This window comes from Apodemus sylvaticus, chromosome 8, assembly GCF_947179515.1.
Source record: "Apodemus sylvaticus chromosome 8, mApoSyl1.1, whole genome shotgun sequence".
Lineage (NCBI taxonomy): Eukaryota > Metazoa > Chordata > Mammalia > Rodentia > Muridae > Apodemus > Apodemus sylvaticus.
This window is the reverse complement of record NC_067479.1, coordinates 96,146,030-96,172,002: the sequence shown is the minus strand read 5'-3', so window position 1 is coordinate 96,172,002 and position 25,973 is coordinate 96,146,030. Positions and strand designations below refer to the sequence as shown.

General features: G+C 48.2%; 1 protein-coding gene across 1 annotated transcript in view; it reads left to right on the top strand.

Moving 5' to 3' along the window:
* Positions 1–420: 420 nt before the first annotated feature.
* Positions 421–25,973, top strand: part of Chat (choline O-acetyltransferase) — a 51,049-nt gene continuing 25,496 nt past the window's right edge. Inside the window, exons 1-6 of the mRNA XM_052190649.1 lie at positions 421–486; positions 4,271–4,462; positions 5,187–5,305; positions 6,483–6,536; positions 11,936–12,116; positions 14,022–14,199. Of these exons, the coding sequence (XP_052046609.1) occupies positions 421–486; positions 4,271–4,462; positions 5,187–5,305; positions 6,483–6,536; positions 11,936–12,116; positions 14,022–14,199 (790 nt within the window). The remainder of the gene's footprint in view (positions 487–4,270; positions 4,463–5,186; positions 5,306–6,482; positions 6,537–11,935; positions 12,117–14,021; positions 14,200–25,973) is intronic.

The following is a 25,973-nucleotide window of genomic DNA, read 5'->3' as shown; positions in this document are numbered from 1 at the left end:
TATGATTTTGCATGTCTTAGGGGGAAAGTTGATGTTGGGGAGAAATTGATGTTGAGTCCCAGGTAAACCAAGGTGCTCTAGTGCTCTGATCCTGGGAAGCTGGAGTGGGCAACCAGCCCAGCTCCTCCCAACGCAACCTGGGATGCTCAGCTAGCCTTGAGTCATAGCAGGTCCTTGCTGGCTGCTCAAGACAGGACTCAATCTCTCCCACCTCTGGCTTCAGAGAGTTCGCTGTGGGCAGGGGCACAGGGTTGAGGTCTGAGATGGCAGCCACAGAGGGGTGGAGACACTGCTGTCAGTCAGTGGTCTCCTTGTGGTGTCGGGGGTAAGGCTTCGCCATTCATTCAGGCTCCGTGTGAGGCTGTGTCTCCTCTGTTCCCAGGTCTACAGCTCTGCTACTCTGGAGCAAGAATTGCCAGGATGCCTATCCTGGAAAAGGTCCCCCAAAAGACGCCTGCAGAAGCTTCTAGCTGTGAGGAGGCGCTGGTGAGAAACCACTTGAGCCGTGTGTTTATCCCTGCTCTCTTCTCTCACACACTCTTATTCCCAGAACAGGTGGCACTGTCCCACGATTGTTCCCCGGCTTTGAATTCTCCTGGGCAGAAGGACAGACTGCAGCCCTGCCCTGTCTGACTGGGTCTCAAAGTCTAGAAGCCTTGATACTGCAGTCTTAGGGCAAAAAAACCCCAGCTCTGGTTCCAATATTCCCAGTGGACTAAACTCAGCTGTTCATACATCAATTAAAAAGACAATATGTTAAAAAGGCAGAGAAAAGAGACTTAATCAATTGACACATTGGGAAAATGGTCAGGTAAAGAGATCCAGTGATTCAAAATCTATCCTCAAGGCATAGCCATAAACTAGACATTTTAGAGGAACAATCAGGGTATATGAATATATCCTGGTATCTGATACATATATACATACATACATACATACATACATACATACATACATGAAATATGTGCAATAAACAGTCATGATCAAGACCTAATATGTGGTCTGGATGATCATTATCTTAGCTGTGATTCTGCAGATTGGCCAGAATTTGCTACAGTGACCATTTGGGGGAAGCAGTTTGGTTGCCAGTGTTTTCCTGGTGCAGAGGGAAGCTTCCTTATTGTAGATAATTGCTCTGCTCTGAATGATTGTCTGTTCTGTAAGGCTTCCGAATGTACTGTTTTGGGGAGTGCAAGATAATTGATGTTTAGAGAGGTCTAGGCACATTCAGTTGGTCTGGAACTGAGCACTGGAGAATCTGTGAGAGGTAGTTAAGTTTCTCTTGTTTTGTTTTGTTTTTGAGACAGGATTTCTCCGTGTAGCCCAGGCTATCCTGGATCTTGCTCTGTATGTAGACCCAGCTGCCCTCGAACTCACAGAGAACCCCCCAACCCCTGCCTTTGGCTCCCAGAGTGCTGGGATTAAGTCGTGAGCCACTATCATCCAACTCAGTTAAGTTCTTCTTTGTACTTTCAGCCATGTGGAGGGGGTACTTAGGGGATGCTGTTGGTTGTTGTTTTGTTTTTTAAGGCAGATACTTCTTGAGTGCTTATGCCTACATGCAGAATCGGTCAGGAGTCTCACCCAACGTAAAGGGAACACACACAAAATGAAAGCAGAGGTGCCAGGCTTTCATCCATTCTTAACGACCTCGTAGGCCAAGTGAGGCAGGTGTCAATGCTTTTGGGAGCAAAAGCAGTTTCTGACTGCAGCTCTAGCCTTAGGGTGCTGGGAATGCAGGAAACCACACTTCTTACTCACGCCAGTCAAGCCCTATCTCCTCCACCTCCTCCAACCTCACTGTACCCCAAATTCCACTTCAGATGGCTTTGAGCCCAACCTGCATGCCCAGGCAAAGCTGACCCCTTTCCCAGGCCCTGGCACATCCCAGCAACTCCAGCTGCTACCACTAGTTCAGCCAGGAACATTCAAACATCATCTTTTCCACTGGATTGAAATAACACTGCCCTTCCTGAGAAGCCTCCCTGTGCAGACAGCCTCCCTCCTGCTCCATCTAGCCTTCCAGATAGAGCAGCACATCTCAGTTCAAGTTCCTGCATGTGCTGGCCCCTCTACCACACCCTTCTCACCCCTCCCTGGTCCTATGAGAACTTCCTATCTTCTGTCCTTGATCTTGCTCCTTACGCTGCCCCAACCTCTATAGCTGACCCATACCATCCATGGTATGTCCCTCTCCTCCCCTGTCATGGGACATGGCTTCCTAGAGGGCAGACTCTTTCTCTCTACTGTTCCTAAGTCCAGTCCAGGGTCTGGCTCAACTGAGCCACCCAGAAATTTTCACAGACTGAAGAATCCCAAGTCTTAGGTCCACGAGAGTCAGAGAAAGAACCGTGTCTGGAGCTGAGACACCTAAACTGAGATTTGTCCATCTTGCCCACCACCCAGGCTGTGCCACAGCACAGTGGAAGCCCAGGCACTCTAGCCAAGCCTGTCACCACTCTTGATCAGACCACCACCTGGGCTATGCCTTCTAGAGATACTTGCCTTCCCAACCTCACTGACCCCCATAAAAAGAAGAGGGGGAGCCGGAGTGACTGGGAGGGGTCAGCCTGGTTTTCTTGGCGTGGGTTAACAACTTGGGACACTGCCCAGACCTGTCCTTGTATCTGCACGGCTCCCCATGGCAGAAGCACCAGAGTTTGTTACTGACACTCCACCTCCAGTCAGTTAGTGGGCTCCAGTGACAGGACCAGACAGGTGGGGACTTATTCATCTATCAGCTCTGAGCCTCAGGAGAAGACAGGTGCTTTTGGAAGTCCATCGGGGTGGGGCGAGCCCTTGGCTACCAGAGAGAAACAATTCACCACTTCACAGAGAAGAACCCCTGCAGAAGGGTGCCCCACAGTACGACTGCCTACAATTTAGCAATGGCATGAAAAGTCTCCTTTCTCTATTATCAAGGGCTGACAGAAGGAAACAGGAGGGAAAAGAGGAAAGGCTGTGAGAGAGAGGAGAGGAAAACCACAGAAAAGGAGGGGATATGAACTGGGGGTGCAGCTCAGCAGGAACTTCTCTGGCATGGGACAGGAGAGGGGAGGAGACGGGAGGGGAGGGGAGCAGAGGAGAGTGGAGGGGAGGGTGTTGATGGACAGGGATTAGGGAACAGGGGAAGGGAAGGGAGAAAAAGCATTGAGAAAAAAATTACTGTGTGAACTGGCATTAGTCTCTCTACACCATGGGTCTCAGTTTCCCCATCTATAATGGCAAAAGTCCCTGCTCTGGCTATGTGACAAGCCTACAAAGGCCCTGGTCAGCCATGGTCAGTCAGCTAGAACAGGCAGTGCCCATGTGGGGGGATCCCAGTGGGACTTCCTTTCTGACTCTCACCTCACAGAGCCCAGAGACCACAAGCTTCCTCTTGGGATTCCCTTTGGAGGGATAAGGCCAGTTATCCAAACGGAATACATGTTTGTTGGGGTCAATTATTTTTCTCTTATTTTCTTGGAGTCTGTCAGGTAGGAAGAGGTTGTTGTGTCTTATGGATGAAAAAGAGTGAAGCTTGAAGAGATCTGGGCAGGAAAGACTTGCACTGTGCCTTACCTGACTCTAGTCCCCTCATGGAACCAATCCTTTGCCTGGGTTTCAGACCTGGAAATATTTGAAACAAGAGGCACAGGGTAGAAATAGCCACTGCCCCAGGAAGCCTTTCCAGGAAGCTGGTCATGTCCCCACCCAAAACCGTCTTAACCCATCTGACACTCTCTCTCTGTAAGAACAACACTTTCCAGTCCAGAGGGCATGCAGGATCTGGAGCACCAGTTGGGAGGAGTTCCTATGTAGAGTGACCAGCAGTCAGCAATACCGCCAATGATCTTTCGTCCCAGACCCATCCTTTATGGGCTGTTAGCACATTCACATCCGTCATCCCTTCCATCCTGTGAGAGGATCATTTTTCATAGAAGAACTGGGCCCTTGCAGAGGGAGAGACTTCCTCAAGGACATGCAACTGATCTGTAGCAAGGTCAGAGTGTGACCCCGGGTCTGTCTGGTGTCAACAGCAGGGTCAAGGTGTGAGTCCAGGCCTATCATCTGGTTTTGTGCTTTCCTGAGACCTAGAGACAGTATGGTGACAGGGCCAGCAAACAGGAGGGCCCTTCGTTTCTCATTCTGCTGAGCTAAGCACAGTAAACAGGTCCAGGAATGGGGAATGAGGGTGGGGCAGAAGGAGACGTGTTCTGGCATCGACTCAGGGTCAGATAGGGACCATATTAAAGGAAAGGAGCGAGAGCCCGTGAATCCTCTTTTCCAGGACTTACCTAAATTGCCAGTGCCCCCACTGCAGCAAACCCTGGCCACCTACCTGCAATGCATGCGGCACCTCGTACCTGAAGAGCAGTTCAGGAAGAGCCAGGCCATTGTGAAGAGGTTTGGGGCCCCTGGTGGCCTGGGTGAGACTCTGCAGGAAAAGCTCTTGGAGAGACAGGAGAAGACAGCCAATTGGGTAAGGGTTCCTGGACAGAAGCTGACAAGAGACCTCTGGAGGGAAAAGAAGGACGAGGAAGGGATATGGGTGAGGGTGAGAGGTAATGGGTCTGGGAGGAGACAGACAGGCAGTAGAGGGGAACACACTGGTGGCATAGGTTGGGTGACTTCAGGGAGAGAAGCAGGCAAGATGAAAGAGGGGACTGGGGAAAGAGGAGGACAGGGAATGTGAAAGGTGATGAGAGGTGAGAGACTGGGAGAGATGGGCACAGCTAGAGACAGGGGTGGGTGGGGGTAGAGATGAGCTTAGAAGGCAGAGTTGAGTGACAGATAGGACTTAGGCACAAGGACTGGTAGTGGGCAAGGATGCATCACTAAAAATGGGAAAAGAGGAAAAGGGAAAGGAGATGCTACCTTTAGCATGGGGTGATGGTGAAGGGCAGACTTGGAGGACCAAGAAGATGCAGGCTCAGCACACAGCTGGGGCTTAGTGCACTTGTGGAATAGAAGGATGGGTGGATGGATGGATGGATGGATGGATGGAGGGATGGATGGATGGATGGATGGATGGATGGAGGGAGGGAGGGAGGGAGGGATGGATGGATGGACAAATGATCAAACAAGCAGGGCCTGAGTCAGGGCAGGCAGAATAGGACTGGTGACCTCTGCTAACACAGTGCCTGTTTAGGAGGGGTCTACAGGGGGTCAGATGTAATGGTGCCTCTCCCTGTGCTCCCTGGCAGGTCTCTGAATACTGGCTGAATGACATGTATCTAAACAACCGCCTGGCCCTGCCAGTCAACTCTAGCCCTGCTGTGATCTTTGCTCGGCAGCACTTCCAAGACACCAATGACCAGCTAAGGTGAGGCCAAGAAGCCCTCTGGGTGCTCAGGAGGGAAATCCACCTGAGATGTGGGGCCTGGGCTCTCACCAGGAAAGAGAGGCCAAGTAGCACAAGACATCCTCTCCCAGTGCCAGGCCAGGGGGAGGTTAGACGTGCTATCACTCCATAATAAACACATTTATTTGATGGCGCTAACGGGGGGCCATGGGTCTCGAGGACCCACACAGCAGTTCTGACCTGGGTCTAGAAGCTGTCACATAAAAGCAGTCCTGATTGGGATATGCTGCTCCAGTCATCTGAGAGTTCCTCTGTGCCTCTTGGAGGCCTGCTTCAGACTCCTGGGGAGGGACATCCCTTCCTGCTGGTGCAGCTGCCATCTGCTGCAATTTCAGAGCTCAGTGAGCCGCTGGAAGGGCCTCAAGGTGCGTCGAGAATGGTGGGCAGGGGCCGGGAAGAAGGCTCTCCCTGTTGGAATCTGTCAGGGTTTCATCCTCTTAAAGCCTCAGTGGGGTGAGCATTGGTGCAGCCAGGCCCAGCTCCCACTTGCCCCCCTTTCCTCTAAAAGAAGAACAAGGATGGATAGATTCTAAAGACAGTTCTCCAAATTGCATCTGAGGGGCATTTTCCTCCTATGCAATTAAGCCAGGCCTCGTCATCCATAGACAGTTAAGACGGCACTGTGTCCTCTTGTCAGTCCCTGAGGCTTTCCTCCCAGGACTAACTTTCCTTTTCATTAGCCACTAAGTGAGTGGCTTGCTCCCAGGAGACTGCATTTCCCAAAAGATCCTGCCACAGGGCTAGCCTTGCGCAGGGGTGGGGGTGGGGGGGGAGCCTCGCCCTTCACCTTCCCTTCCCTGCCCCTTCAGGCACCTCTTTTTTCCTCAAGGTGATTCAGGCTTCCTCTCCCCACCCCTCACCCCCCCAGAGCCAAACCATCCCCAGTTCTCACCAAAGGACCATTTTTAATCTGAGGCCGAGGTGGGCTGACAGCACTGGGGGAGGGGCAGCGCAGCCCACACCCCATTAGTGCACAGGGCCTGGCATATGGCAGGTGATACATGGGTGAGTTTGGAGCAGAGGGAGGGGCATGGAAGGAGAAGGGAAGGGAGGAGCAAGTTAGGAAGGAAAAAGGAGAGGTGGGAGCGTGGGGGAGGGGGGGCTGGCTTATAACACTCCTCTCTCCACATCCCTGCAGATTTGCAGCCAGTCTCATCTCTGGTGTGCTTAGCTACAAGGCTCTGCTGGACAGGTAGGCTGGGGCCCCAGCCTGAACTAGGTAGGTCTCTGCTTGGCTGTCTCCTCTCCCATCTGTCTCCAGAACTTACAGGGTGCTCCAGAGGGCAGGGACCTAGTCTTTTATCCAGCTATGTGGAGTCTGTTGCCCACTGCCAGCGCCAGGACATTGCATTAGCCTGGCTCTCCTGGCTGCTAAAATCAACTCAGCCTTTCTCTGGTCTTTGGAAATGGCCCTCCCTCCTGATCTTTTCTTTCCTCCTATGGTGTGAATTAGACACTGTGGGTCTGGAGATCCCAGGAAGTGTGGAGAAGGAAGCAGCCTTAGGAGTGGTGCTGGTAAGCTGAGTGGTACCATCGGGATGACGGTCTCCTCCTTTGAGCCTTAGTGTCTACATGCCCGCTCTAGCTCAGTGAGCACGCGGTACTCCTGTAGGTGGTGGGAGCTATGCAGGCAGTGAGTCCTCCTTAATGCTAGGAGAACTGTCTCCCTCCTAGCCAACCCCGGGGCACCAGGAACACTGGGAAGAACAAAGAGCTATGGATGCTGGGATGCAGGAGGAACACAAATAAGCAAGTGAGGTTCAGAGAGGGTTTGAAACTTACCGATGGCCGAACAGCCTTGAACTGGACCAGCTGTGAGGGCACGGGGGCGGGGGAGGGGCAGTCTTCACTCTGTTCTATGTTGATCCGGGTCAGTGTTTAGCCAACCTTGGGGCAGAAGCTAAAGAACACGTTCTCTCTGGGGAAGAGAGTCAGAGGGGCGAGGCTCAGGCCCCAGGGTCAGCACACCAGAATCTGAACTGGGTTTTAGACAGAGCACTGACTTGGGGCCAGTCTGATAGCTCTCGTTCCCTCCTGGACTTCCAGGCCTGCGGGCTGCCCCTTCCAGCCATGTGTCTAGAGCCTTCCTCCTTCCTCAGACTGAGCCCGAGCTCCTTGTAGAACCCATTCCTCCATTCACACAGCATCTCTGTCTTCAGAGAGCCTGTCTCTTTCAGCCCCCTGGCCTCAGAGGAGAGGAGCAAAGATTCTGACCCTGGCAGCAGAGCCCAGGGGCTAGGGAAGCAGCCATTACTGACATGTTTCACTTCTCCACACTCTCACTTGAGTGTACAGACACGTGTGTATGTGTGAACATATTACATGCGCACACGCAGACGCCTGTTTCCCCGGGAGCCCACATAAAGATTCTTGTGTTCTGTACTTGCAAATATTATGAGGCTGGAATATTTGGGAGAGTGTGTGAGTAGAACACTTCATTAAGTAGATCTTCATTTTCAGTGTATTGATGTCCAGAAGATAAGAAGTTTGTCTTCTTACCTGCTCTCAGAAGGTTCTCAATTGACATAAAATAAAGCCACATTCCTTCCCTGGACCCTGGGCATCCCCACTGGGGCATCTCCTGCCCACTACAAAGGGCCTAGTAGAGCTTTGCACGCTTCTCCCATGTGCATCCGTCCTGACACCTCCTGTCTTCTCAGTATACACAGTGGCACACCCCGATCCGTAGGTCCAGGAGTCTCTTGTGGTCACTCTTTCTCCCTCCATGATATTTATGGTGTTGAGATGAGGTCACCACCTACCCCAGCCAGGGTAGCCCCAAGCATCCTTCCTACATGATCCACAGTATTTTCCCACCATCACTACAGTCTTCTTCCTGGTGCTTCCTGGAACAGACATGTTCCAGACATGTGGAGCTATTTTTTTAAAAAAAAAAAAAAGCAAAACAAGGACAGGATACGCTGGGATATAGCTCAGTGATAAAGCACTTGCCTTGCATGCCCCGGGTTTAGCCCTCAGTATGGAAAAATCAAATACAAAACAACCCCTACCACACACACACACACATACCAGAATTGGGAGTGTTGTTTCTGTGATGGTGTGTATGTTTAGCACGGATGAGACCTTGGGTTTAACCCTTAGCACAAAGGAGACAAAAAAAAAAAGAAAAAGAAAAAAAAGAAAAACATAATTCAAAGCACACTTCTGCATCTCAAAGCTGCCAGGAGCTTTTAACGCACCAAGCATAAGCTGCCAACATCTGCTCTGCCACCCTGGCCCAGGGGCTTGCCCTTGTCCATTTTGGTAGCCTTTTCTTCATTCTTCATTCAGTTAAAAACTTCTGCTTCCTTTCTGCTTCCCATGGGTCCACTGGTAAGCCTCAAACTGTCTCTTGAGAAGGGTCTTTACTTTCAAATAGTGTAAAATACAACAACCAAAAAATAAGTACTAGAAAAGGTTTACGAGTGTAAACCACAAGACCGTGTGTTGTATTTTTTAATTCAGTTGGCATAAACTTCCTGCCATTGCCACAAGTGCTTTTGGAGTCTGACACAGGTCAGTAATGAAGTTTCCTGCAACCTCTTCTCTTTGAGTGGCCATACTGTGGGGCGCTCCACCCAGCCCATCTGCTTTTTGGGCTCAGTTCAGTCAAGCAGGCATTAATGAGACTTCCCCTTAGTCCTGGACTCTTGCCCCTGCTTGTCACCCAACTTGCCTGAAATTCTCCCGTTTGACAATTTGCAATATCCTCCCCAGCCACACATCCCAGGACACATACATAATCAGGGTGGGAAAATCATGTCCAATTACCATTATATTCCCCAGACCTCAGAATAGCCTGGCTCGAAGTGCTCAGCAAACTTTAGAAGCTGAAAGGGCCAAAGAAGAAATGGATTAATGGATGGAGACTAGGTCAATAGCTAAATGGGTGGTGGGGAGATGAGTGTACGGTAGATGGTTAGATGCACAGTTGTTGAAGGGATAGTGATGGGTAAATTCTTGATGCATGCATGTGTGGCAGATGGATAATTGCATGCGTGCACATATGCATGGTGGATGGATGATTGAATTGATGGGTGAGTGACAGATGAATGCATGACAGTGGATGGTTTTATGAGTGGTAGGTGAATAGTGAGTTCATGGATGGATGGATGTAAGGAAGAGGAGTGGATGAATGAACAGTGCATTGGTTACTTTTCTGTTTCTGTCATTAAGTGCCATGATCAATAATCAATAGCAACTTTAGAAGGAAGAGCTTATTTTTACCTATGGTTTTGGGGCAGGGCAGGGCAGGGGGATGGCATAATGCCAAGGAAGGCATAGAAACAACCAGCAAGATGAGAAAGAGAGAAACAAATAGGAAGGAAGGAAGGAAGGAAGGAAGGAAGGAAGGAAGGAAGGAAGGAAGGAAGGAAGGAAGGAAGGAAGATGGCTGAACACATTTGAACAGCACATATAAAGCAGAGGGAGGGAGGGAGGGAGGCAGAGAGAGAGAGAGAGAGAGAGAGAGAGTAGAGTGAAGCTACAAACTCTTAAAGTCCACCCCCAGTGATGTACTTCCTCCATCAAATCTATACCTCCTAAAGATCCTATACCTCCCCCCAAACGATACCATCAATTGGAGGTCAAAGGTTCAAATACAGTGCCTATGGTAGAGCATTTCTCATTTAACCTGCAAAAGAGAAATATATGGTGACTTAGTGGATGGACGGGTAGACTATAAATGGATGGCTATATAGTAGTGGATAGTTTACACTATGTGGATAGATGGATGGATGGATGGGTGGATGGGTGGATGGATGGATTGATGGATGGATGGATGGGTGGATGGATGGATGGATGGATGGATGGATGGATGGATGGATGGATGGATGGGTGGGTGGGTGGATGGATGGATGGATGGATTGATGGATGGATGGATAGTGAATTGGTAGACAGATGTATGGTTGGGTTTATGCAATGGTTCTCAACCTTCCTAATGCTGTAAACCTCATGTTGTGGTGATTCCCCCCAACCATAAAATTTGTTTTGTTGCTATATTATAAGTATAATTTTGCTACTGTTAAGAACTGTTGGTTTTGTTGCTATTTTATAACTGTATTTGCTACTGTTATGAACTGTAATGCAAATATCTGTACTTTTAGGTGGTCTTTAGTGACCCCTGTGAAAGAGATGTTCAATCTCTAATAGATGCATTGATAGTGTATGAATGGATGAATAGGCAATGTATGGATAGATGCATAATAAAAAAGGATAGGTAGATGGATGTATGAATACATGCATGATGGTTGTGGGTAGGTGGTGGATGTATGTATGGATAAATCGATGCATAGTAGATGTGTGGGAGGTTGAATGGTAGATAAATAAGTGCATGCGGGATGGATGGATGGATGGATGGATGGATGGATGGATGGATGGTGAATGGTGGGTGGGTAGATGGTAGGTGGATGGATAGATGGATGGATAGTGGGTGGATGGTGGGTGAGTGGATGGATGGACAGCAGGTGGATAGATGGATGGATGGATAGTGGGTGGGTGAATGGTGGGTAGGCAGACGGGTGAATGGATAGATGGATGGATGGATGGGTGGGTGAGTGGGTAGATGAGAGGCCATGATGGTAATAAATTGATGATAGACAGAAGAATGCATATAGAGAAAGATGGACAATGTATGAATTGACATATTCAGTTGATATAATGGGTGGATGGGTAGATGGATGACTAAATATGCATGGTGGATGAATGGATGGAAGGATGGATGGATGGAAGGATGGATGGTGGGTAGATGGATAGATAGATGGATGGATGGATAGATGGAAGGATGGATGGATGGATGGAAGGCTGGATGGTGGGTAGATGGATGGATGGATGGATGGTGGGTAGATGGATGGATGGATGGATGGTGGGTAGATGGATGGATGGATGGATGGAAGGATGGATGGATGGAAGGATGGGTGGTGGGTAGATGGATGGATGGAAGGATGGATGGATGGATGGAAGGATGGATGGTGGGTAGATGGATGGATGGAAGGATGGATGGATGGAAGGATGGATGGATGGATGGAAGGATGGATGGATGATGGGTAGATGGATAGATAGATGGACAGATGACTGGGTGGAATGATAAACATATCATTCAGAAAGCACATGACAAATAGAAGTTTCTACTTTGAGAAGGTTTCAAGGAGAGATAATAAAGAATAGACTTGAAGAAGGAAATTTTTTAAAAAGACAATGGATCACAGGAGTAGAGGGAAAGGTGTCCCATGGAAAGATTGGTGTAAACAAAGGGTTAAATGACAAAAATTACATGTGTATTACCTGAGAGTGGGGTGAGGGTGGAGTTGTGGAAATTCTGAGGTGCCTCATGAGCCACAGAAATAGAACAATCCATTACTTCATAAAATGAAGAGCAGCCTTGCAGTAGTGCCACTGTGAGTTTGGTGCACTGCTAGCCTAACCACAGGAAGCCTTAGGGTAGAAACCCAGTGGTAGAGCATTTGCTTACCATGCATATGACTCTGGGCTTGATGTAAAAACCTTTGAACGGGAAGAAAAAAATAAGGTTACCACAGAGCCCACACCAATGCCTCTTCTCCTCCTCTGTCCTCTCACCCTCTCCCCTTCCAGCAACTCCCTTCCCACTGACTGGGCCAAGGGGCAGCTCTCAGGGCAGCCCCTCTGCATGAAGCAGTACTACAGACTCTTCTCCTCTTACCGGCTTCCTGGCCATACCCAGGACACACTGGTGGCCCAGAAGAGCAGCATCATGCCTGAGCCTGAGCATGTCATTGTGGCCTGCTGTAACCAGGTAAGTGGCCATTCACAGGCTCTCGGGCTTGGAGAGGCTGTGGAACACATAGTGGCTAGGTGTGGCTATCCGTTCCTGCTTCTTCACAAGTGTGCGGGCTGGTCCCTCGAGTCATGCAGTGTGAGCTTGGAGCAGGAAGCCCCCCAGATAGGATTTCCTACTCAGTCTGTCCATTTCTCTTTAGCAGCTGGATTATAAGAATGAAAAGAATATTTATTTAGGGAATGAATCCCCTGAGTTCATATCCCCAAGAAGGCAAGAACTTAGGGTCATGAATGAGGTCCAATGTGGCAGTGGACCCTTCACCTACATAGCTATTCATTTTCATACAGTCCATGTCCTTCCTGGAAATTAGATGGACAGGCAGAATAAAGACTAACAGACAAGACTCCCCTGTGTAAGACTGTGGGACTAGAACTTACACTTACTAATTTCATACAATGGCCCTGGAGAGGCAGCCCTTTGAGTCTTCATTTGACAGGTGAGAAGGTGAGACTTAGGGAAGCTAATGGTGTGTGTAAGAGGAAGGAGTTCAGGTGCTACCAACTGCTTAAGCCCAGTCAGGGTTTCAGACATGGTCCTACAGGGTCAATAAGGGTCCCTACTGATCCCGTCTGGTACCTACCACGCTATATATCCTGTATGCCGATGCTTCACAAAATATTTCACGCAGCAAAGATGGGAGGTTGGGGAAGGGTCTTACTATCTTTTCGTATTGAAAGCTTAAGTTTGACAACGGCTCCTGCTTCCTACCCTACAGCCTTCTTATTGTCTAATGTTTTATTTCCTGAGCTCATTTCAATAAACTGAGCGCTTGGGGAAAGCCTGTCCTCTGAGGGTAGCTGTGACCACTGTTTGAGGACTTAAAAGCTAGCAGGAGGCTTCCCAGCCTATTTAACACCCTGACCAGCCGGCCACAAAATGAAAACCTTTCTTCATTTTCGTTCAAAGAAAGTCAAACCAAGTGTTTCTCAGCCTCCATACAGCACATTATCCAAGCCTTCTGGAAATAACCATAAATCAGGCTTCATGGGTTTCGAGGAGAGTGATGGGTTGGGCAGTTACTTATGTCTGTATACTGAAAAGGATGTGGCAGGCTGTGTTGAGAAAGAGACCCTTTGCCAAGTCCAAGGATCTGGCTTTCAAAGCTGTAGAACTGTAAGGCATACATGCCGAGCTCCTGCATACGCAGATGCATAGGCATAGATATACCCGGTGTTTTGTGTGTTGTTATTTTTTTATTTTGATATTTGTCTGCAACTGTTGGCTTGTTGTTGTTGTTGGTGATGATGATAATGATGTTCTTGTAGTTTACATCTATAGCCACAGCTATGTCTATAGCTATTCAATCTAGTTCACTGTGCACTGGATAGGTGTGCCACATGTCACTTCTCCAATATACTCCAAAAGTCAGTCAGGTTCTTTCTTCTGCGAAACCAAAAGGTCTAACCTACACACATTCTTTCATATTCTTCCAGCGCACATGGATGTGTGTCTTTAAGCCTTGGGCTAAATTCCACATAGACAAATGCAGCTGCTGAGTCATAGGCAGGCACTCTTAGTTCTGATTAACACTGCCTTCCAACAACAGTGGTTGTACCAGTTTATACTTGACTCTCTGCAAACATCATGATTTTTGCATACTCTAGGAACCACAAAAAATAAAAATAAAAATAAAAAAGAGAGGAAGGAAAAGGCTTTCTCAAAGCTAGGGAGAGCTTGTGCTAGGGAGAGCATGGAGTCAAGTACAGTCAACAGTTTTGGATGTTCTCCAAGACTCTACAGCTTAGAACCATTAAATACCCCGGGAACCTTGGGCCCGAGCTTCTCTGTGAAGGCTCCGTGAAGGCCTGGAGCCTTGGGCTGGCTGCCACAAGTGATGTGTTTGACCTGTTTCCCCCACAGTTCTTTGTCTTGGATGTTGTCATTAATTTCCGCCGTCTCAGTGAGGGTGATCTGTTCACTCAGTTGAGAAAGATAGTCAAAATGGCGTCCAACGAGGATGAACGCCTGCCTCCAATCGGCCTGCTGACGTCAGACGGGAGGAGCGAGTGGGCCAAGGCCAGGACGGTCCTCTTAAAAGGTTAGCTGCAGCCTCAGCCCATCTTCATCTCATCCTCATGCCCATTAGCTTTTCCTCCTCCAGGGTTAAGCGCACAACCTCATTCCCATCAGCCATAGCGCGGGATGCTCAGCCCTCCGACTCAGGGTGGAGCAGGGGGAGCCTCGGAACAGAAGGGACCTATTGTACCTGCGTATTCTGTGTGATGATACTCTAGCTTTCTGGGTGCGATAAAGGAGCCCTAGAATTGTGGGTCATCTGGGAATACCGAGTGCAGGAGGTTTTGAGAGAGAGGAAGGCTGGGGACAGCTAGTGGCTGTGTTTATGGGTGGGGTGTTTGATGCTCACTTGGAGCCTCGAGTCACTGAAAGAGCAGGGAAATGGGGCCTTGGCGTGGGGACCATTCCTGGGACTTCAGTTGGCCTCCTTCTTCACCTGGTTTCTCAGTCCTAGGACTTTTCTACTTGAATGTGACTCATGTCACTCCAACTGTCCTTATGAAGCGTCTAAGCATTCTCATTAGAAATCCATTCTTGAGCCTGGCAGTGGTGGCACCCGCCTTTAATCCCAGCACTTGGGAGGCAGAGACAGGCATATTTCTGAGTTCAAGGCCAGCCTGGTCTACAGAGTGAGTTCCAGGACAGCCAGAGCTATACAGAGAAACAGGCCTACCCCCCCCCCCCCCGCCACCCTCGTGTGTGTGTGTGTGTGTGTGTGTGTGTGTGTGTGTGTGTGTGTCTGTGTCTGTGTGTTTGTGTGTGTGTGTTCGTGTTCATGTGTGAGTGCACACGTGTGTGCGTGTGTACATTTGGAGGTCACAGAACAACCTTAGGTGTCATTCATCAGGTCTTGCCTGTCCAGTTTTGAGACAAGATCTTTCACTGTCCTGGAACTCAGCAAGTAAGCAAGGCCGGCCAGACAGAAAGCCCCAGGGATCCATCTGTCTCTGCCTCTTCCTGTGCTGAGATTACAAGGAATGTGTTATACTCTCTTTAGTGTGGGCTTTTGCTGCTGTTGTTGTTGTTGTTATTGTGCTTTAATTTTTTTTTTTTTTTTTTTGGTTATTTGGTTTTGGTTTTTCCAGGCAGAGTTTCTCTGTGTAACCCTGGCTATACTGGACTCACTTTATAGACCAGGCTGGCCTCGAACTCAGAGAGATCCACCGCCTTTGCTTCCTGAGTGCTGTGATTACAGAGGCGTACCATCACACCCAGCCTTGCTCAGTGTGGTTTTTAAAATTTAACTTTACATGTGTTCTTGGGGGTCAGACTGAAGTCCTTATGCTTGTAGGTATAGAATTTTTTATCATTCAGTTACCTCTCCAGCCCCAGTTTTTATTTGTTTATTTGTTTGAATTTTTATTCTTTACTTCAGTTTCTCCTACCTCCACTCCTCCCCGTGCCCCCTTCTCCAACCTCCCCTCCCCTCTAGATCCATATTCATCCTCCCATTTCCAAAAACATGTCTGGGGTCGCACAAGACCCCCAAGCTATACAACCACAGTGCACGTGCAGAGGACCCAGCTTAAACCCATGCAAGGTCCACGGCTGCTGCTTCCGTCTCTGTGAGCCCTTATGATTCCTTATGATTCAATGGGCCATGTTCTTATGGTGTCCTTCACCCCTCTGGCTCCTAGAATCCTTCCTCCCCCTTCTTCAGGGCTCCCCTGGCTCTGCCAGGTGTCTGCCAGCCCCAGTTTCAAAAGTTTTTCAGTCATCCTCTAGAAACTGCTTTTCAAACCAAAGCCAGCCTTCACTGGAGGAATGGCTTCCTTTCCCGCCTTGGTGGGCATCACAGAACAAGAAACCAGACTTCCAGGAGCCCTACCCACTGCTGGGGATTGCAAAGGATGGGGCAATAATTCAGACTCTGTGTGTGTGTGACTGAAGAGATTGAACTAGATCTAGGGTGTGAGAGACAGAAAGTAAAGTCTCTGTCCCCATGCAAGCCAGAATCAGGAACAGGACAAGGCATAAACAAGTCCAAGTACACAGGAATGCCATCATTACCCTTATGAAACAATAGGAACAGCGGGCACTGGATGAATGACCAGGGCTCAAGTTGCCCTGTTCTAGAAATCATAAGAGTGACTGGTTAGCAAAGCTGCGTGTGCTGGTCAGGGGTCCTGGCCCCTTCCTAGAAAGTTCTTCCTCCAGACTTGGTCACCCTCATTTATCATGCACAGTTCAACTCAGGGACCAAGACCTACTATGCCCTCCTGAGCTTTCTTCCTTGCTAGCAGCGCACTGTCATCTTGATCTGTGTTTTAAAGATGTATTTTAATCTCTCTTCGCCATCCCTGAGTGTATTTGTGTTAGGGGCAGGTAATGCACACACAAGTGCAGGTGCCTATAGAGACAGAAAGAGGGCACTAGATCCCTGGACCTGAAGTTACAGGCTGTCATGACCCCTTCATATATGGATGAGTTCTGGGCCAAACTCAGGTCAGTAGGCCAAAGAACAGTATGTGCTCTTAGCCCCTAGAGCACCCCTCCAGTCCTCTTGACCCAATTTCTTATCCGAAATGGCTTGCTCTCCTGGAGGAAGCTCTTGTTTGGCCAGTGCTCTGTCTCCCTGCCCCTCCCCCACCGCCTTACCCCCATCCCTCTCACCCCCCCACCCCCATCTGTAAGGCCAGGGAGGACAGGGACCTGTTAACCTCCAAATCTACCAGGCCAAACACAGCAGTCACGCAGTTGCACATGTTAAAGGAAGCGATGAAGACTTGCTAAAGATACTAGGCCCAGACAGAATTACCAATTAATTACTCTTTCATATTAAGCACCTGCTGAATACTTGCTCCTAAAAAGAGGGCTGCAAGCCGGGCAGTAGTGGCGCACACCTGTAATCCCAGCACTCTGGGAGGCAGAGGCAGGCGAATTTCTGAGTTCGAGGCCAGCCTGGTCTACAGAGTGAGTTCCAGGACAGCCAGGGCTACACAGAGAAACCCTGTCTTGAAAAAACAAAAACAAAAAAAAGGGGGGGGGGCATGTTGGGGAATTAATAACTTAGAATTTGAAGGTGGTTAATTCCCTCAGTAGACTGCAGTGAACACATACCCTACTCTTTTCCCCTCCGGGGATGGAGGCAGGCATCAAAATAATCACCTCTGCTGCCCAGATAGTTCTCACTTTATTAGCAGGCCAGCCCCAAGATGACAGAACGGGGTTGCCTTAAGGTCTCAGTGCTTGGGCAGCACTAATCGGAATTAATTTGTTAATGGCACTTGATCTGGCTTTCTGAATGGAAGTGCTGTTTTTAAAGGAAGTTCAGCAGAAAGAAATCACACACACCTCCCCTTGGGCAAATCAATTAATCCAATTAGTACCACAGGCAGTGTCTCTGCACAGCAGGAAACCAATTCCTCCCAGAGTGGCAGGCACCCTCTCCCCCAGAGCCACCACCTGAGGGGAAACAGGGAAACCATTTCAGAAATGAACTGCTGGTGGTGGCATGCCCAAGGCCCAGAGGGAAAAGGATAGGATGTGGGTGAATCTCCCTCAGGGCAGAAGCATCCTGGAAGGGAAGGGATGGAGATCCCTGGGTTTCCTGTTTGAGTGTATGCTGGTATCATTCACTGAGATGAGGAGCAGACTGCAAGTGGAGAGTGATCCTGTCCCAGCACATTTGATTGGGGCCTCCTTGAATCATCTAAGTAGACGTGTCATGTTAGATCTATGTGTCTGGAGCAAGAGAGAGAGGAAGAGAGGGAGAGAAAGGGAGAGAGAGAGATCAAAACAGTTATAAATTTGAAAGACATCAGATCCTAAGTATCATTTAAAGTTATGGGCCAGATGAGATCATCGGGAAATGGAACAGGGTCTCGGGGTCAAGCAGAGAAAGATTTGAAGCAGCCAGAGATTGGAAAATGGAGGAGGAGGAGTGTTCTGCCGCTGAGTGGAAGGCTGTGGAGAGACTAAGAAAAGAACAGCTCAGGAAGGAGCTACTGAGCTTTTCAAGCTTGACCTTGTGAGAGGGGAGAGATTACCAGTGCCTGTATGAGCGGAAATGGCAGAAGGGACTTGCTGAGGAGGTGGTCAGCGACTAGACTGAACCCTTGCGGGTGACCTCAGAAACTTGGGGATTTAAAGCAGAATGCTAGGACATTCCTGGATGAGGCTAAGGTCCAGGGAACTGGTAGCAGGAGAGGCAAGTAAGTGCACCGTTGTGGGCAGGGGAGTGCCTCCAAGGAACTGGATTGGGGGAGGGGGGCTGCCAAGGAGGGGGATGGGTAAAGGGTAGGGAATGTTTGCACAGAGGAAAGCAGGTGAAGCAGGGGATTTGAGGCCCATGGGACTACAGCTGTCATGGTGGATTATAGGGAGGCTCCCAGAGGTGGCTCTTGGTCAGGGGTGGGCAGAATCATGGTGTGAGCTAGGAGAAGTGAGGGCAGGCTTCTGAAGACAGAGAAATATGTGAAGTAGCCTCTTGGGGAGGGGAAGAAACACCCTCAGAATGATATTGAGATTTTTGGACTCTTTGGGCCCAACGAGGAGGATTTTGGGAACCATCAGTCTTAGTAAAATCTACTTAACATTATTACAGTAGATTATGTACACACGTACACATGTACACACACACCCGGGGAGATGGGGGCGGGTGGGCGAGCCTGCTATGATGCTGGCATCTGAGTGGAGTTAGCTGCTGTAGTGCTTGCTGTGCTCAGACACAGCCATGACCAAGTGTCATAGGTTGTGGCTAACAATAGAGTGGATTGATTGTCTCATGGTTCAGGGGGCTGAACTCCACCACCAGGGTCCACAGGGCTGTTTTCTCCTGAGGCCCCACTCAGTGCCTTGTAGATGACTTCAGTCTGCGGCTCCACACAGTCATTTTTATGTGTAGGTCTATGTCCTAGCTACCCCTTCTTCTTATAAAGATACTAGTCCTGTTGGATTCGGATCTGTGCTGAAGAGCCCCCATTTAACTTAACAAGCTCTTTCAGAGGTAAGGAGCCAGCTTCTGACAGAGATAAGTTCCCTGATGGGTGCTATGGTCAGTTAGAGAGGAAGTCAGTCCAGGCATAGAGAGGAGGGAATATGGGCTCACGCAGCCATCCACATGGATGTTCAAGTTGCAGAGAATGAGGATGACAGTGGTAATGTCAAGGGATGATGTCATTCAAGAGCCTGGATACTCATGCCAGGGAAGAGGTATGGTGTAGTGACAAGGAGCCAGTGAGGGGGCAAGGGGAACTGAAAATAATTACAGACTCTAGATCCAAATGGGAGGGATAGGGGACAGGAATTGCTGAGAAGGCACCTATGTGACTTGTCCCCTGATATATGGATATGAAGGAAAGACAGTAGTGTCTTACCACAGGGCTCCAAGTGGGAGCACTTGGGAGCACGGGTGGGAGCATTCAGAGTACCAGATGGGAGCACTCAGAGCACCAGACTCCATTTGAAGCAGGTGTTTGGGGCATTTATAGATGGGTTGACTATGCAGTAGGTGAGGACCAAGTGCTCTTGGGAAATACATGAAGGCAGAGAACAGCCATGCTCCTCCATCCATAATGTCTAGGAAGTTGCTGCCTGCCAGCTGGCAGGGTTTGCTGGGGAACAATGGAACTCAGTGTTATTGTTGAGCCATTCCCAGAGAGCATAGATCCCAACTCCCAGCCGAAGCCCAAGCCCCACCTCCCTTTCCTGCGTTGGCACAGGTCAGAGAGGTGCTCTGCAGCAGACTGACCATGGATGCAGCTCATAGGAAATGAGCCAGGGGATTGGCCACGTCAGTTCTTTACATTGCCAGCATTTCTCCTTCTGGACCTTACCCCTGATCCTCTCTGTGAGCTCCCAGCACTCTGCCCTGACACTGAGTGTCTTATGAGGGTTCAGGGACCACCAGGGGTACAGGAATAGCAGACTGCTTGTTGCAAAGTCCATTGCTTCCCTAATCCCAAGTTGAGTTTCCCCTGCCAAGCCCACTCAGACACCACGCCTGACAAGTACCATGGGTAACCCCAGCATCTGTGGTCCAACACTGAGTCCTCTAGGAGGCCTTGGTGCCAGGCAACAACCAGAGACACATTTCAGGCAGCATCCTGAAGGAATGTGAAGCCACATAGCTGGCCTGTCGCGGCTTAGGAGACAGTGGAACCTAAATCCAGCAAGCCATAGAGTGAGGTTGTCTGAATATATGAAAATCCTTTAAAATGCTGGGGGCGGGGAAGAGAAGAGAAGAGGAGAGGGGAGGAGGAGGAGGAGAAGAAGGAGGAGAGAGAGAGAGAGAGAGAGAGAGAGAGAGAGAGAGAGAGAGAGAGAGAGAGAGAGAGAGATTCCAAGCTCCCGGGATTTTCCAGAATAGTTTGAGTGGGCTTGGATTCCATCTTTAAAACACAGGGTTGCCCTCCAGTGAAGCGTGGCTGGGATCCGCTTCCTCAACCACACAGCAAGCTCCTCATTCTGTTCATGGCCTTGACCTGGGTGTTTCCATCCTTTGTCAGAGTTTTCATCTTGCCTACGATGTAGAGATATTTTTGTCCACATGGCATCTGCAGCATCCTAGCCCTAGAGGTAGTGGTTGGGGGCACAAGGCACCTGGCTCCCCAGCCTGAGGTCGACACTAAAGGGGGAGAGGGGCGGAGTCTGAAGAGCGTGGGGCCTCAGAAGGGCCTGTGCATCGTTAGAGGACCTTCCTCCCCACCAAACTGTGAAACTGTGGCCTCCTGAACCCAGGAGGAGCTAACACCATTATCATGGTCTGGAAATTTAATTAGACATTCAGCCCTGAGTCTGGAAGACTACAGTGCTTGTCAATTTATAGGAGAAGTATGGCCAGCTTGGAGAGGCCCCCTGAGCCCTCCAGCTTTCCTGGGCTCTGTGTGGTGATCCTGGGAACAGACCTTACAGGCAGATGCTCTCCATTTACACAGCCTGTAAATATTTATCCCCAGCAGCCAATTAGAGGCAAGGCATTGCTTCCAAGGAGGGAGCTGACAGAAGGTGGCTGCAGCTGCATGGGGCCATGGTCATGGTTTACAAGAACCACTCAGGAAGGGGGCAGAGTGCTGTTTAAATATTGTCATCCAGAGCTCAGCAAGTCTGTTGGCTTTAAAACCAATTACACATTAGCAATAACAGCCTCTCTGATTTAATTGGCCCAGAAAGACCTCCTGAGCTTTCGAATTGGAATACGATTTTCTTTCTCTAGGGAGGGAGGGTCAGGGCTATGGCCCCCTCCCCCCGCAGCAGAAACGTAGAGGCCTTGTGATGAGTGCATCCAGGGGGAGGGGGGGATGAGAGGTCCAGAGCCAAAGGTCTGCTGTTGACCTGCCCCTCTTGTCCACTGCAGACTGGGATTCCTGGTCCATGGTGGAGACCCCAGCCTCCTCCATGGATATAATGGGACGTATGACCTGGTATCTGGTATACCAAGGGTATTCACTACATGGGAACTCTTATCAGATTTAGGGGAAATCTCTGGGTCACTTTGCCTGTGTAGTGAGAGACAGTGGCCTGTAGACCTGTAGGCGTCATGGCTCTCTTCCTTACATGACATCCTAACTTACTAGCCTCTTACCTTGGGTGCATTTTGTCTCCCCTGCCTTCTACATATCATATTCCACACACACAAGCATCCATGAATACACACACACACACACACACACACACACACCCTTTTAATAATTTCTCTGACCGTCACTTCTCCAGCCTTTGTCTCCCATTTTAAGCATTTGAAGTCTAAAGCATCTGGGAAGTAGGTTCTGCTTATCTGCTTCACCCCCACCCACTGCCGCCCTTGTCCCCTGTCTTAGAGCAATGGAACTCCTCACTTCTCTCTTCTTGGAAAGAGAGCTTAGAACAAGGAGAAAGAGCTCAGCTTGATTTTTTAATTCTCTCTCTCTCTCTCTCTCTCTCTCTCTCTCTCTCCTTCTCTCTCTCTCTCTCATTGAAAATAAATTTGGGGGGCCAGGAGTGGCACACACTTTTAGTTCCAGCACTCAGGAAGCAGAGGCAGAGGCAGAGGAGGCAACGGCAGAAGCAGGCATATCTCTGTGCATTCAAGGCCAGCCTGGTCTGCATACTGAGCTCCAGGACAGCCAGGACTACATAGAGAGCCTCTGTCTCAAACAAACAAACACAACCCCCCCACCCCAAAAGAAAATAAGTTTTTCATACAATATATTCTGATCACAGTTTCTTCTTCCTGATCGCTTTCCAGATCCTTCCCACTTCCCCACCCACCCACCTATATGCACTCTGTAGTGGTTTGAATATGCTTGGCCCATGGGAAGTGGCACTATTAGAAGGTATAGCATTGTTGGAGGAGGCGTGGCCTTGTTAGAGGAAGTGTGTCAGAGGGGTGGGCTTTGAGGCTCCTATGCGCAGGCTCCGCCTACTGTGGAATGAGAGTCTCTTCCAGCTGCCTTCAGATCAAAAGGTAGAACTTTCAGTTTCTTCCACAGCCCCAAGTCTCCCTGGACACTTCCATGCTTCCTGCCGTGATGATAATGGACTGAACCTCTGAAACTAAGCCAGCCCTGATTAAATGTTGTCCTAATAAGAGTTACCTTGGTTGTGATGTCTCTTCATAGCAATAAAACCCTAAGACACATTCCTTATTTCTCTCTCTCTTTAGAAAACAAACAGGCAAATATAAAAAACAAACTAACCAGAATATAACAACAGCAACAACAAAGAAAAGGCACAAGAAATACACACACATACAGATACACACACACATACACACACACACACACCAAAAAACCCTGTCCAAATCCATCAAAATACAAAAATCAGAAATTATAATATACAAGCAAGAGACTGATAAGATTTTTTTAAAACACCCAAACAAAACAATACAAGACAAAAAAATCTACAAAAATATTATTGTGGTTATTTTTGTTTTGTTTGCTTGTGTGAGCCATCTACTGGGCCTGGGCCTATCCTTAAGTGTGATTTATATACCCAGTGAGACTCCATTGGAGAAAACTGATTTTCTTTGCAAGCAGTTGTCAATTGGAGACCACTTCTTGATTAGGGATGAGGGCTCATGTCCACTTCTCAGTGCTGGGACTCATCTGGCTTGCACCTGCGCATGCTGCCACGGTCGTATGCACATCTGTCCTGTTGTTGGGAGACACTGTTTCCTTGGTGTCCTCCGGCACCTCTGGCTCTTACACTGCCTCCTCTTCCTCCTAGCTCCCGGAGCCTGAGGGGGAGGGGACTGATGGAGACAGGACCGAGCATTCTCACTGCCCAGCTATGTGTCTGTGTCCACTGCGGGAGGAAGCTTCTCTGGTGCCCGCTGATTTCGACACTGAGTCCGGGTCCCCTGTGGCCACTAGGGGTCCTGGGCAGAAAGTGGTTCTGGGTATCAAGGCTGAAAGAGAGGAGTGGGAAGGAACGGAAAGAAGGGTGGAGAGAGTTCACAGGAATGAGGAAAGCTGGTGCACACAAAGATTCCCGAGGTTCAGCAGAGTCCCCAGGAAATGGAGATGGGGCAGGATCTGCAATACTGGACAGATTATAATGGAGGGCAGGAAGAAGAGTGGAAAAAGTTCTTTATTTTTTTTCTTTTTCAAATTGCATTAAACTTATTTTGGCATAAGTATAGACGGTCCCCAAAACATGGAGAGAGGCCATGTGTCTGCTTACCCAAGAGCTGACATCTTGCAAAACTACGGTACAATGTTACTCCGGGAGTGCTGACAGTCAGTTGCCGGGAATTTCTACCTCCTCAAGGATTCCCCGAAGTAGATGAAGTAGACATTTGAGCCAGGCTTGTCTTTCTCCCACCTCAACTCCTCTTTAGTCCCTGGCAACCACAGAACTCTCCATTTTTATAATTTTGCTGCTATAAGAATATTATATAAATTAAATCCCATGAAATGTGCGGTTGTCAGAATTTTTTTTTAACTCAGCATAATTCTCTAAGGATTTATTTAAATTTGTTCGGGTGTTTCTGTTTGTGTTTGTTAATTTTTGTTTGTTTTGACAGGGCTTCTTTGTGTAGCCCTAGCTGTCTTGTCACTCTCTCTGTAGACCAGGCTGGTCTTAAACTCAGAGATCTGCCTGCCTCTGCCTCCCGAGTGCTAAGATTAAAGGCTCCCACCCAACCCCCACCTTAGCATATGTTTTTTTTTTTACAGGAATATGTCTACATTTCTGGAGAAATGTTCAGTCATGAAGCTAGTGGGACATATAACAGTTGCCCACTAAACTTTATTTTATTATTTGTTTTTATTTTATGTGTGTGGGTGTTTTTGCCTGCATGCATGTCTAATGAGATTGAGTATCCATGCATCACCTAAGTATCATCTTTGATGACATGTCACTTCACATCCTGTGTATTTGCTAATTGGATTGCTTCGCTGTGAAGTTTGGGAGTTACTTGTATATTCTGGACGCAGGTTGTGGAATATGTGGCTTGCAAATATTTCATACTAGTCCATAGCTTATTCTAACGGACCATTCTAATGAACAATGAGAATTTTTATTCTGTTGTGGTTTAATTTATAATTACAATTATACTTTTTTGTGTCACGAGTAAGAATTCTTTGTTTAGGCTTAGTTGTCAAAGCTTTCTCCTGTGGGTTTTTTTCTGGAGTTTTGTAGCATTACAGAAATCCATCTTGAGTCAGTTTCTGGATAAAGCATGAAATTCCTGTCATAGTTTCCCTTTCTTTACCTATGGGGGTTCCACAGCTTTGAGAACCTTTCTTCAGAAATGGCTCCCATTCCTCCATTGAATGGTCCTTCCGTCCTTCTCATTATCAGTGGGGCATATTTGGTGAGTCTGTTTTGGGGTTCCACTTATGTGTGTGTTTATCCCCCTGCCAATATGATATGGTCTTGTTTACAGCTATGTAATGGTCTTGGAATCCAAAATGCTATACTGATTCCTCTAACTTTATTTTTTGTCTAGCGATTTGATTTCCTTCCCTTTTCATATAGAATTTCAGATAATCTTATCTCTATCTGGAAAAAAATTCTGCTAGGAGCTTGAAGGAAATTTCTGTTAAGCCCATGTGTCCATCTGAAGAAAACAGAACTTCACAATGCTAGGTCTCCAAAGCCTGTGCATAGATAGCACAGCTGCCTCTTATTCTGAGTTTTCTTTCTTTCACTTGTGGCTTATATTTTCAGCATAAAAGCGTCCTGAGTGTTTCTGTTAGAAATTCATTCAATTTGAATTGAAGTATTTAATTTTTATGATTTTTGTATTATCAATTATTTTAGTTTTATGAATTATTATAATTGGGGTTTTCTTTTTAATTTTCATAACCGTTTGTGCATGACATGTAAGACTATATTGACCTTTTGTGTGTTGATTGTATTTCTTGTAATATTGACAAATCCATTTATTAATTCTATGAGAGTTTTTTTTTACATATATTTAGTGTGGGGGCATATACATACTTGCTTCAGTAGAGATAAAAAAAAACAATTGCTGGAATCAGGCCTCTCCTCCCACTGTGTGGCTTCTGGAGAGCAAACCCAGGCCGTCAGGCTTGCCAGCGAGCACCCTGACTCCCCGTGCTGTCTTGTCAGACCTCTGAGAATTTTTAATAGAGTACACGGGGCATCCTAAGAATTACTAAGGGTAACTAGTCATGTTATATGAAAATGGGAACATTTTTTTAATTTATCTTCTGTAAACCTTTTCTTTCTCATTACATTGGTCGGGCTGCTACCACTATGTTGAATAGCTGTGGTGTGGCAAGAGTGAATGTTTTCATCTTATTTCTGAACTTAGAAAGCATTCAGTCTGACTAGACCTTTATAATTGTTGGGATGTAGTGGTCCAGAACCACATCATCTTGGACTATCTTTACTCCTCTTAGAGAC